The sequence below is a fragment of the Oncorhynchus mykiss genome, chromosome 15, assembly GCF_013265735.2.
Source record: "Oncorhynchus mykiss isolate Arlee chromosome 15, USDA_OmykA_1.1, whole genome shotgun sequence".
NCBI classification, from domain to species: domain Eukaryota; kingdom Metazoa; phylum Chordata; class Actinopteri; order Salmoniformes; family Salmonidae; genus Oncorhynchus; species Oncorhynchus mykiss.
The window spans coordinates 66181714-66194473 of record NC_048579.1 but is presented as its reverse complement, the minus strand read 5'-3'; the positions used below and the strand labels follow the sequence as shown (position 1 = coordinate 66194473).

At 38.0% G+C, this 12760-nt stretch overlaps 1 protein-coding gene across 3 annotated transcripts in view; it reads right to left on the bottom strand.

Annotated features, from left to right (window-relative positions):
* Positions 1-12760, bottom strand: part of LOC110516332 (myelin regulatory factor-like protein) — a 52838-nt gene that overhangs the window by 9671 nt on the left and 30407 nt on the right. For all 3 annotated transcript variants that reach the window (XM_036945001.1, XM_036945000.1, XM_036945002.1), the window contains exons 8-16: positions 11909-11985; positions 11613-11723; positions 10891-10981; positions 10321-10521; positions 9959-10177; positions 8520-8689; positions 1560-1623; positions 1374-1450; positions 80-151 (exon numbers count right to left, since the gene is read on the bottom strand). In XM_036945001.1, the coding sequence (XP_036800896.1) occupies positions 80-151; positions 1374-1450; positions 1560-1623; positions 8520-8689; positions 9959-10177; positions 10321-10521; positions 10891-10981; positions 11613-11723; positions 11909-11985 (1082 nt within the window). The remainder of the gene's footprint in view (positions 1-79; positions 152-1373; positions 1451-1559; positions 1624-8519; positions 8690-9958; positions 10178-10320; positions 10522-10890; positions 10982-11612; positions 11724-11908; positions 11986-12760) is intronic.

Genomic DNA, 12760 nt, shown 5'->3' with positions numbered 1-12760 from the left:
ATTCTTGGCACCGTATTCTTGGCAGATAAAGGCTGGCGGCATCTGTAGTTTGTGAAGCCAGGTCAGTGGTGTTTCTTACGTGTTTCCAGGAAGCAGCATGCCGGAGTCGTCTCTCAGAGTCAGCATGTAGAGAGCTGTGATGGCAATAGAACTGTGGAAGAGACATAGGGATGTCATAACACTTCATAACACATTCATTACACATTACATAAGAAAGAAAAAACATTGTCAGGCCCAGACCAGGGGACTTACAATGCAGGTACATCAACAACAAAAAAACTTCAAGAGTGGATTTATGAAAAGGAACAGTAAACTTCTATATCCTAAACTCTCCAATGCTTTTATACAGTCACGTCCCACCCCATCTGATCCGATAGTCTACCTTTTATCACATTTTCATTTCTCTGATACAGTTACTAGAATAGATAAAGCTTTATGCATTCAATATTATATTATATTCAGGTACAGGTAACTGCCAAAATAATGGAAACACTTGAGTAAATGAGGGATACAAAGTATATGGAAAGCAGTCGCTTCCACACAGGTGTGGTTCCTGAGTTAATTAAGCAATTAACATCCTGGCCTGCTTAAGGGTTATTATTTATATTATATTATCACGCTTAAGGGTTATTATTTATATTATATTATCATGCTTAAGGGTTATTATTTATATTATATTATCATGCTTAAGGGTTATTATTTATATTATATTATCATGCTTAAGGGTTATTATTTATATTATATTATCGCGCTTAAGGGTTATTATTTATATTATATTATCATGCTTAAGGGTTATTATTTATATTATATTATCGCGCTTAAGGGTTATTATTTATATTATATTATCCTGCTTAAGGGTTATTATTTATATTCTCATGCTTAGGTACATTATTTTGGCCATTATTTAGGTTACCATGGCTATGCCCCCGTTGATGACAATGCCCAGATCCACAGGGGTCGAGTGGTCACAGAATGGTTTGATGTGCATGAAAACGATGTAAACCATATGCCATGGCCGTCTCAGTCACCAGATCTCAACCCAATGGAACATTTATAGATTCTGAAGCGGCACCTGAAACCACCATCAACAAAACACCAAATGATGAAATGTCTGGTGGAATAATGGGGTCACATCCCTCCAATAGGGTTCCAGACACTTGTAGAATCTATGTCAAGGTGCATTGATGCTGTTCTGGCTGGTGGTGACCCAACGTCCCTAGTAAGACACTTCATGTTTCCTTTACTCTGGAAGTTACCTGTATATTGCAGTGCTTCAACATCCAGAGGTATTTTCTAACAAAGCAGTCATACTTTTTGTTTCAATATGAAAGTAACATGAACATCTGCTCCTCAGTTGTAACAGGAAGTCTTACCAGAAAGCCATTGTTGCTACCAGAATGATCATGCTGACTTGGACAAACTTGTGTTTTAAACAGCGGTGGAACTTTGCCTAAAAGAGAATAAATATGAATGTTAATGGTTTTAGTTTAGTTTGATTCAGACTTGCTGTTACACCTGTTCTTATACAAGTATACAGTCTTTCTGCAGTTCTACCTCACCTTGACAGATTTGAGAGGTGTTGGCTTCTGTGGTGGTGGAACACTGCTGTGTCTGTTTATTTTCCTGTGTGACACAACACATATATTATCAACACAACACATTAAATAATGACAGTTGAAACATGTTAAATAATGACAGTTGAAACACAGCACGTTAAATAATGACAGTTGAAACACAGCACGTTAAATAATGACAGTTGAAACACAGCACGTTAAATAATGACAGTTGAAACACAGCACGTTAAATAATGACAGTTGAAACACAGCATGTTAAATAATGACAGTTGAAACACAGCACGTTAAATAATGACAGTTGAAACACAGCACGTTAAATAATGACAGTTGAAACACAGCACGTTAAATAATGACAGTTGAAACACAGCACGTTAAATAATGACAGTTGAAACACAGCACGTTAAATAATGACAGTTGAAACACAGCACGTTAAATAATGACAGTTGAAACACAGCACGTTAAATAATGACAGTTGAAACACAGCACGTTAAATAATGACAGTTGAAACACAGCATGTTAAATAATGACAGTTGAAACACAGCACGTTAAATAATGACAGTTGAAACACAGCACGTTAAATAATGACAGTTGAAACACAGCACGTTAAATAATGACAGTTGAAACACAGCACGTTAAATAATGACAGTTGAAACACAGCACGTTAAATAATGACAGTTGAAACACAGCACGTTAAATAATGACAGTTGAAACATGTTAAATAATGACAGTTGAAACATGTTAAATAATGACAGTTGGAACACAACATGTTAAATAATGACAGTTGAAACACAGCACGTTAAATAATGACAGTTGAAACACAACATGTTAAATAATGACAGTTGAAACACAGCACGTTAAATAATGACAGTTGAAACACAGCACGTTAAATAATGACAGTTGAAACACAACATGTTAAATAATGACAGTTGAAACATGTTAAATAATGACAGTTGAAACATGTTAAATAATGACAGTTGGAACACAACATGTTAAATAATGACAGTTGAAACACAGCACGTTAAATAATGACAGTTGAAACACAACATGTTAAATAATGACAGTTGAAACACAGCACGTTAAATAATGACAGTTGAAACACAGCACGTTAAATAATGACAGTTGAAACACAGCACGTTAAATAATGACAGTTGAAACACAGCACGTTAAATAATGACAGTTGAAACACAGCACGTTAAATAATGACAGTTGAAACACAGCACGTTAAATAATGACAGTTGAAACATGTTAAATAATGACAGTTGAAACATGTTAAATAATGACAGTTGAAACACAGCACGTTAAATAATGACAGTTGAAACATGTTAAATAATGACAGTTGAAACACAGCACGTTAAATAATGACAGTTGGAACACAACATGTTAAATAATGACAGTTGGAACACAGCATGTTAAATAATGACAGTTGAAACACAACACGTTAAATAATGACAGTTGAAACACAACACGTTAAATAATGACAGTTGGAACACAGCATGTTAAATAATGACAGTTGAAACACAGCACGTTAAATAATGACAGTTGAAACACAACACGTTAAATAATGACAGTTGAAACACAACACGTTAAATAATGACAGTTGAAACACAACACGTTAAATAATGACAGTTGAAACACGTTAAATAATGACAGTTGAAACACGTTAAATAATGACAGTTGAAACACAGCACGTTAAATAATGACAGTTGAAACACAGCACGTTAAATAATGACAGTTGAAACACAGCACGTTAAATAATGACAGTTGAAACATGTTAAATAATGACAGTTGAAACACAGCACATTAAATAATGACAGTTGAAACACGTTAAATAATGACAGTTGAAACACAGCACATTAAATAATGACAGTTGAAACACGTTAAATAATGACAGTTGAAACACAGCACGTTAAATAATGACAGTTGGAACACAGCACATTAAATAATGACAGTTGAAACATGTTAAATAATGACAGTTGGAACACAGCACATTAAATAATGACAGTTGAAACACGTTAAATAATGACAGTTGGAACACAGCACATTAAATAATGACAGTTGAAACACGTTAAATAATGACAGTTGAAACACAGCACATTAAATAATGACAGTTGAAACACGTTAAATAATGACAGGTGAAACACGTTAAATAATGACAGTTGAAACACAACACGTTAAATAATGACAGTTGAAACATGTTGAATAATGACAGTTGAAACATGTTGAATAATGACAGTTGAAACACAGTACGTTAAATAATGACAGTTGAAACAGGTTAAATAATGACAGTTGAAACATGTTAAATAATGACAGTTGAAACACAGCACATTAAATAATGACGGTTGAAACATGTTAAATAATGACAGTTGAAACATGTTAAATAATGACAGTTGAAACACAGCACGTTAAATAATGACAGTTGAAACATGTTAAATAATGACAGTTGAAACATGTTAAATAATGACAGTTGAAACACAGCACGTTAAATAATGACAGTTGAAACATGTTAAATAATGACAGTTGAAACATGTTAAATAATGACAGTTGAAACATGTTAAATAATGACAGTTGAAACACAGCACATTAAATAATGACAGTTGAAACACAGCACGTTAAATAATGACAGTTGAAATACAGCACGTTAAATAATGACAGTTGAAACACAGCACGTTAAATAATGACAGTTGAAACACAGCACGTTAAATAATGACAGTTGAAACACAGCACATTAAATAATGACAGTTGAAACATGTTAAATAATGACAGTTGGAACACAGCATGTTAAATAATGACAGTTGAAACATGTTAAATAATGACAGTTGGAACACAGCATGTTAAATAATGACAGTTGAAACACAGCACGTTAAATAATGACAGTTGGAACACAGCATGTTAAATAATGACAGTTGGAACACAGCACGTTAAATAATGACAGTTGAAACACAGCACGTTAAATAATGACAGTTGAAACACAACATGTTAAATAATGACAGTTGAAACACAGCACGTTAAATAATGACAGTTGAAACATGTTAAATAATGACAGTTGAAACACAGCACGTTAAATAATGACAGTTGAAACACAGCACGTTAAATAATGACAGTTGAAACACAGCACGTTAAATAATGACAGTTGAAACACAGCACGTTAAATAATGACAGTTGAAACACAGCACATTAAATAATGACAGTTGAAACATGTTAAATAATGACAGTTGGAACACAGCATGTTAAATAATGACAGTTGAAACATGTTAAATAATGACAGTTGGAACACAGCATGTTAAATAATGACAGTTGAAACACAGCACGTTAAATAATGACAGTTGGAACACAGCATGTTAAATAATGACAGTTGGAACACAGCATGTTAAATAATGACAGTTGAAACATGTTAAATAATGACAGTTGGAACACAGCATGTTAAATAATGACTGTTGAAACATGTTAAATAATGACAGTTGAAACACGTTAAATAATGACAGTTGAAACATGTTAAATAATGACAGTTGGAACACAGCATGTTAAATAATGACAGTTGAAACATGTTAAATAATGACAGTTGGAACACAGCATGTTAAATAATGACAGTTGAAACATGTTAAATAATGACAGTTGGAACACAACATGTTAAATAATGACAGTTGGAACAAAACATGTTAAATAATGACAGTTGGAACACAACATGTTAAATAATGACAGTTGGAACACAGCATGTTAAATAATGACAGTTGAAACATGTTAAATAATGACAGTTGGAACACAGCATGTTAAATAATGACAGTTGAAACACAACATGTTAAATAATGACAGTTGAAACATGTTAAATAATGACAGTTGAAACACAACACGTTAAATAATGACAGTTGAAACACAGCACGTTAAATAATGACAGTTGGAACACAGCATGTTTAATAATGACAGTTGAAACATGTTAAATAATGACAGTTGGAACACAGCATGTTAAATAATGACAGTTGATACACAACACGTTAAATAATGACAGTTGAAACAGGTTAAATAATGACAGTTGAAACACAACACGTTAAATAATGACATTTGAAACATGTTAAATAATGACAGTTGAAACACAACATGTTAAATAATGACAGTTGGAACATAGCACGTTAAATAATGACAGTTGAAACATGTTAAATAATGACAGTTGGAACATGTTAAATAATGACAGTTGAAACAGGTTAAATAATGACAGTTGAAACATGTTAAATAATGACAGTTGGAACATGTTAAATAATGACAGTTGAAACACAGCACGTTAAATAATGACAGTTGAAACAGGTTAAATAATGACAGTTGAAACATGTTAAATAATGACAGTTGGAACATGTTAAATAATGACAGTTGAAACATGTTAAATAATGACAGTTGAAACATGTTAAATAATGACAGTTGAAACATGTTAAATAATGACAGTTGGAACATGTTAAATAATGACAGTTGAAACACAGCACGTTAAATAATGACAGTTGAAACAGGTTAAATAATGACAGTTGAAACACGTTAAATAATTACAGTTGAAACATGTTAAATAATGACAGTTGGAACATAGCACGTTAAATAATGACAGTTGAAACATGTTAAATAATGACAGTTGAAACAGGTTAAATAATGACAGTTGAAACATGTTAAATAATGACAGTTGGAACACAGCATGTTAAATAATGACAGTTGAAACATGTTAAATAATGACAGTTGATACACAACACGTTAAATAATGACAGTTGAAACACAACCTGTTAAATAAGGACAGTTGAAACATGTTAAATAATGACAGTTGAAACACAGCATGTTAAATAATGACAGTTGATACACAACACGTTAAATAATGACAGTTGAAACACGTTAAATAATGACAGTTGAAACACAACACGTTAAATAATGACAGTTGAAACACGTTAAATAATAACAGTTGAAACACAGCACATTAAATAATGACAGTTGAAACACGTTAAATAATGACAGTTGAAACACATTAAATAATGACAGTTGAAACACATTAAATAATGACAGTTGAAACACATTAAATAATGACAGTTGGAACACAGCACGTTAAATAATGACAGTTGAAACACATTAAATAATGACAGTTGAAACACATTAAATAATGACAGTTGAAACACATTAAATAATGACAGTTGAAACACATTAAATAATGACAGTTGGAACACAGCACGTTAAATAATGACAGTTGATACACAACACGTTAAATAATGACAGTTGAAACACGTTAAATAATGACAGTTGAAACACATTAAATAATGACAGTTGAAACACATTAAATAATGACAGTTGATACACAACACGTTAAATAATGACAGTTGAAACACGTTAAATAATGACAGTTGAAACACATTAAATAATGACAGTTGAAACACATTAAATAATGACAGTTGAAACACAGCACGTTAAATAATGACAGTTGAAACACATTAAATAATGACAGTTGAAACACAATAAATAATGACAGTTGAAACACGTTAAATAATGACAGTTGAAACATGTTAAATAATGACAGTTGAAACATGTTAAATGATGACAGTTGAAACACGTTAAATAATGACAGTTGAAACACGTTAAATAATGACAGTTGAAACACGTTAAATAATGACAGTTGAAACACATTAAATAATGACAGTTGAAACACAACACGTTAAATAATGACAGTTGAAACAGGTTAAATAATGACAGTTGAAACACAGCACGTTAAATAATGACAGTTGAAACACAACACGTTAAATAATGACAGTTGAAACACGTTAAATAATGACAGTTGAAACACAGCACGTTAAATAATGACAGTTGAAACATGTTAAATAATGACAGTTGAAACACGTTAAATAATGACAGTTGAAACACGTTAAATAATGACAGTTGAAACACAGCACGTTAAATAATGACAGTTGAAACATGTTAAATAATGACAGTTGAAACACGTTAAGTAATGACAGTTGAAACACGTTAAATAATGACAGTTGAAACATGTTAAATAATGACAGTTGAAACATGTTAAATAATGACAGTTGAAACACAGCACGTTAAATAATGACAGTTGGAACACAGCACAATACATAATGACAGTTGAAACATGTTAAATAATGACAGTTGAAACATGTTAAATAATGACAGTTGAAACACAACATGTTAAATAATGACAGTTGAAACACAGCACAATAAATAATGACAGTTGAAACATGTTAAATAATGACAGTTGAAACACGTTAAATAATGACAGTTGAAACACGTTAAATAATGACAGTTGAAACACGTTAAATAATGACAGTTGAAACACGTTAAATAATGACAGTTGAAAATGTATTAGAAACTAAAGAACGTTGAGCATTCAGTCATCCAGTCCATTACAAGTATAAACTCCGTCCTTCCAAAAGGAGAGATTCCTAAACTACAATAAAGTGGAGATATTTGACAGTACAGGAGGCATAATGCAGAAGCCTGTTATGGTTGAGCTGAGGAAGTGTTGATGGTCCCCATGAGAGTGCCCTGGTCACAAAGACAGACACACAACACATCCAGAGGTCAACCATCCTCAGTACAGCCCCACCGTCTCATACACACCAGGCTGTATCACAACCGGCCGTGATCGGGAGTCCCATTGGGCGGCGCACACTTGGCCCAGCGTCGTCCGGGTTTGGCCGGTGTCGGCTGTCATTGTAAATAAGAATTTGTTCTTAACTGACTTGCCTAGTTATATAAAGGTTCAATAAAATAGAAAAATGTTGAAACACAGCAGGGATTTGAAAAGAGTCCCTGAGTACCTGACTAAACCGACTGACTAAATGTACTAAAACAAATGTTTTTATGTTGGCTGAAAATCTCTCAGTGTCTCCAAATTATTTTGAAAACTGAAAGAGAACTTGTAGGCAATAGGCCATAGAGAAATAGCACCCCCTGGTGGCACTGTGACATTACCCTTTAGCGCTGCTGTTAGCAGGGTTGCTGCTGTTAGCAGGGCTGCCCATGTCCTTTAGCTTGGCTGACCGTGTGTTCCACACCTCCAGCTCCTGAATCCTGTTCTCCAGGTTGTCAGTCACCTTGCACAGCTGCTTCACAGCCCCTACATTCTCCATGAAGATCTGCTCCTATGGGGGACAAATAGCATATTTTGTTCTTCAAAGTAAAACTTTTTTATTTTTTTATTGAACCTTTATTTAACTTGGCAAGTCAGTTAAGAACACATTCTTATTTACAATGACAGCCTACCAGGGAACAGTGGGTTAACTGCCTTGTTCAGGGGCACAAAGACAGATTTTTACCTTGTCAGCTCGGGGATTCGATCCAGCAACCTTTCGGTTACTGGCCCACCGCTCTAACCACTAGGCTACCCTGCCTCTAACCACTAGGCTACCCTGCCTCTAACCACTAGGCTACCCTGCCTCTAACCACTAGGCTACCCTGCCTCTAACCACTAGGCTACCCTGCCTCTAACCACTAGGCTACCCTGCCTCTAACCACTAGGCTACCCTGCCTCTAACCACTAGGCTACCCTGCCCCTAACCACTAGGCTACCCTGCCCCTAACCACTAGGCTACCCTGCCCCTAACCACTAGGCTACCCTGCCTCTAACCACTAGGATACCCTGCCTCTAACCACTAGGATACCCTGCCTCTAACCACTAGGATACCCTGCCTCTAACCACTAGGATACCCTGCCTCTAACCACTAGGCTACCCTGCCTCTAACCACTAGGCTACCCTGCCTCTAACCACTAGGCTACCCTGCCTCTAACCACTAGGCCACCTGCCTCTAACCACTAGGCTACCCTGCCTCTAACCACTAGGCTACCCTGCCTCTAACCACTAGGCTACCCTGCCTCTAACCACTAGGCTACCCTGCCTCTAACCACTAGGCTACCCTGCCTCTAACCACTAGGCTACCCTGCCTCTAACCACTAGGCTACCCTGCCTCTAACCACTAGGCTACCCTGCCTCTAACCACTAGGATACCCTGCCTCTAACCACTAGGCTACCCTGCCTCTAACCACTAGGCTACCCTGCCTCTAACCACTAGGCTACCCTGCCTCTAACCACTAGGCTACCCTGCCTCTAACCACTAGGCTACCCTGCCTCTAACCACTAGGCTACCCTGCCTCTAACCACTAGGCTACCCTGCTTCTAACCACTAGGCTACCTGCCTCTAACCACTAGGCTACCTGCCTCTAACCACTAGGCTACCTGCCTCTAACCACTAGGCTACCCTGCCTCTAACCACTAGGCTACCTGCCTCTAACCACTAGGCTACCCTGCCGCCCCAAAGTGGGACCATAACTCAGATCTCTTGGCAATCCTCATACTGATTATCACACTGATCACATGTTATCAGGCCTTATATGTCATGCGGACGGAGACGTACTTTGTCCACCATGAGGAAGTTGTGGATCCTCCGTCCGTCGCTGCAGGTGATGTCCCCCACCACTTTGACAGCAGTGGGCAGCAGCTCCTTCACCTCCTGGGCTAGGACGCCCGTTTCATGTATGTGATCGATCCCCATCTCTGAGGCGAACTCAGGCTTGTAGTCATACTCCACAATCCTCATCTGAGATATTCTCTTCAACTGTTCTGTTGAATCCACCTACACAGTTGAAATATTGGCCCGTCAGGTAAGATATCATTCCCTGGGCCACTGTGAAGGCAATTTCTATGTTCCTTCCTGTTATTTCACACCAAAATCCTTATTTTGATAGCTATTATATGAGAGCATGTGCTGCTTCCTACCTCTTGTATGTGGTGTTTTGCGCGGCGGTCGGAGGGGTGCATAACCTGCCCCATGATCTTAGCGTTGCCACAGACCACCAGGGCTTCATCGGGGGTGTCTGTGTTGATGCCCACCCTCCCCTGGCACACCACCGCGTCCGGAGCCTGTCCTCGTTGCCACAACACCTCAGTGTCGTTCTCAAACTGGCCCGGGTTCGACGCCTGTAGTGGAGGAACACGGAAGAGTTTAGAGTTCTGGTTACGGTTGGTTCCATTCAGATCACGGTGCATTCTAGAACTAATTGTCCAATGGAAACATGGTAGGAACTACATTTGATTTAATTTGTATATATTCTTTATTTAATCTTAAATTTTAGCAAGGAGTCTCATGCTTTAGTATGCTTTAGTACTTAGTGCTTGAGTCTCATGCTTTTAAATACTTTAGTACAGGGTTCCCCAACTGGTGTCCTCCGCGCCAAATTTGGCCCCCGGGGTGGTCTCATTTGGCCAAGTTTTCAGAGAGAAAAAAAAAGAATACATCTGCTCAACAGTAGATGATCCCTGCTTTGGTACTTCTGGTTCAGTACTGACCCTGACTATGATCCTCTCTGACATGAACGCTATCAGCAGGTAACTCTCTTCCCTCACTGTGGCGTACAGACCCACCACCATCAGGAAGTACCTGGTCATAACACAAGGACACATGGAACGACATGTTGAAACTGTTTTCAATGCCGATATTAGTGACACGGCAGTAACACGGCAATAACACGGCAGTAACACGGCAGTAACACGGCAATAACACGGCAATAACACGGCAGTAACACGGCAGTAACACGGCAAATGGCAATAACACGGCAGTAACACGGCAGTAACACGGCAGTAACACAGCAATAACACGGCAACATGGCAAATGGCAATAACACGGCAGTAACACGGCAATAACACGGCAATAACACGGCAGTAACAAAGCAATAACACGGCAGTAACACGGCAATAACACGGCAACATGGCAAATGGCAATAACACGGCAGTAACACGGCAATAACACGGCAGTAACACGGCAGTAACACGGCAGTAACACGGCAAATGGCAATAACACGGCAGTAACAAGGCAGTAACATGGCAGTAACACGGCAATAACACGGCAAATGTCAGTGACACGGCAGTAAAACGTCAGTAACACGGCAGTAACACGGCAATAACACGGCAATAACACGGCAACATGGCAAATGGCAATAACACGGCAGTAACACGGCAGTAACACGGCAGTAACACGGCAGTAACGCGGCAGTAACACGGCAGTAACCAACCTCTGGTCAGGGTTGGGTTTACCCTTTTTCCTCATGTTGTTGGCAGTGGTCTCACTGAAGTGCAGTCTTCCCAGAGTAACTCTAGTGATCTTGTCCCCTGGTAGACTCACTCTGAGGGACGAGATGTTAGTCAGAAATGTAGGCCCGAGATTCCATCCAAATCGGCCCTTTTTTGGCTATGCACTGTATACCTTTTAAATCACAGTTGTGTCATTGTTCAGATATGACAGATTACACTCCCAACGTGGAACACGGCAGTCTACAGTACAGAGTATAGTGACATGGAGGACACTCACTTGACTGGCAGGAATGGTTTCTTGCTGCGATCCGGCTGGGACTGTTCTATGGTGACTTTGTGAGTCTGTGCCTCAAGCTGCAGAGAACAAACGGTCAAAGTATAGATAACTAGCAGGGTTGGGGAGAACAAACGGTCAAAGTATAGATAACTAGCAGGGTTGATGAGAACAAACGGTCAAAGTATAGATAACTAGCAGGGTTGGGGAGAACAAACGGTCAAAGTATAGATAACTAGCAGGGTTGATGAGAACAAACGGTCAAAGTATAGATAACTAGCAGGGTTGGGGAGAACAAACGGTCAAAGTATAGATAACTAGCAGGGTTGATGAGAACAAACGGTCAAAGTATAGATAACTAGCAGGGTTGATGAGAACAAACGGTCAAAGTATAGATAACTAGCAGGGTTGGGGAGTACAAACGGTCAAAGTATAGATAACTAGCAGGGTTGGGGAGTACAAACGGTCAAAGTATAGATAACTAGCAGGGTTGGGGAGAACAAACGGTCAAAGTATAGATAACTAGCAGGGTTGGGGAGAACAAACGGTCAAAGTATAGATAACTAGCAGGGTTGGGGAGAACAAACGGTCAAAGTATAGATAGTTAGCAGGGTTGATGAGAACAAACGGTCAAAGTATAGATAACTAGCAGGGTTGATGAGAACAAACGGTCAAAGTATAGATAACTAGCAGGGTTGATGAGAACAAACGGTCAAAGTATAGATAACTAGCAGGGTTGGGGAGAACAAACGGTCAAAGTATAGATAACTAGCAGGGTTGATGAGAACAAACGGTCAAAGTATAGATAACTAGCAGGGTTGGGGAGAACAAACGGTCAAAGTATAGATAACTAGC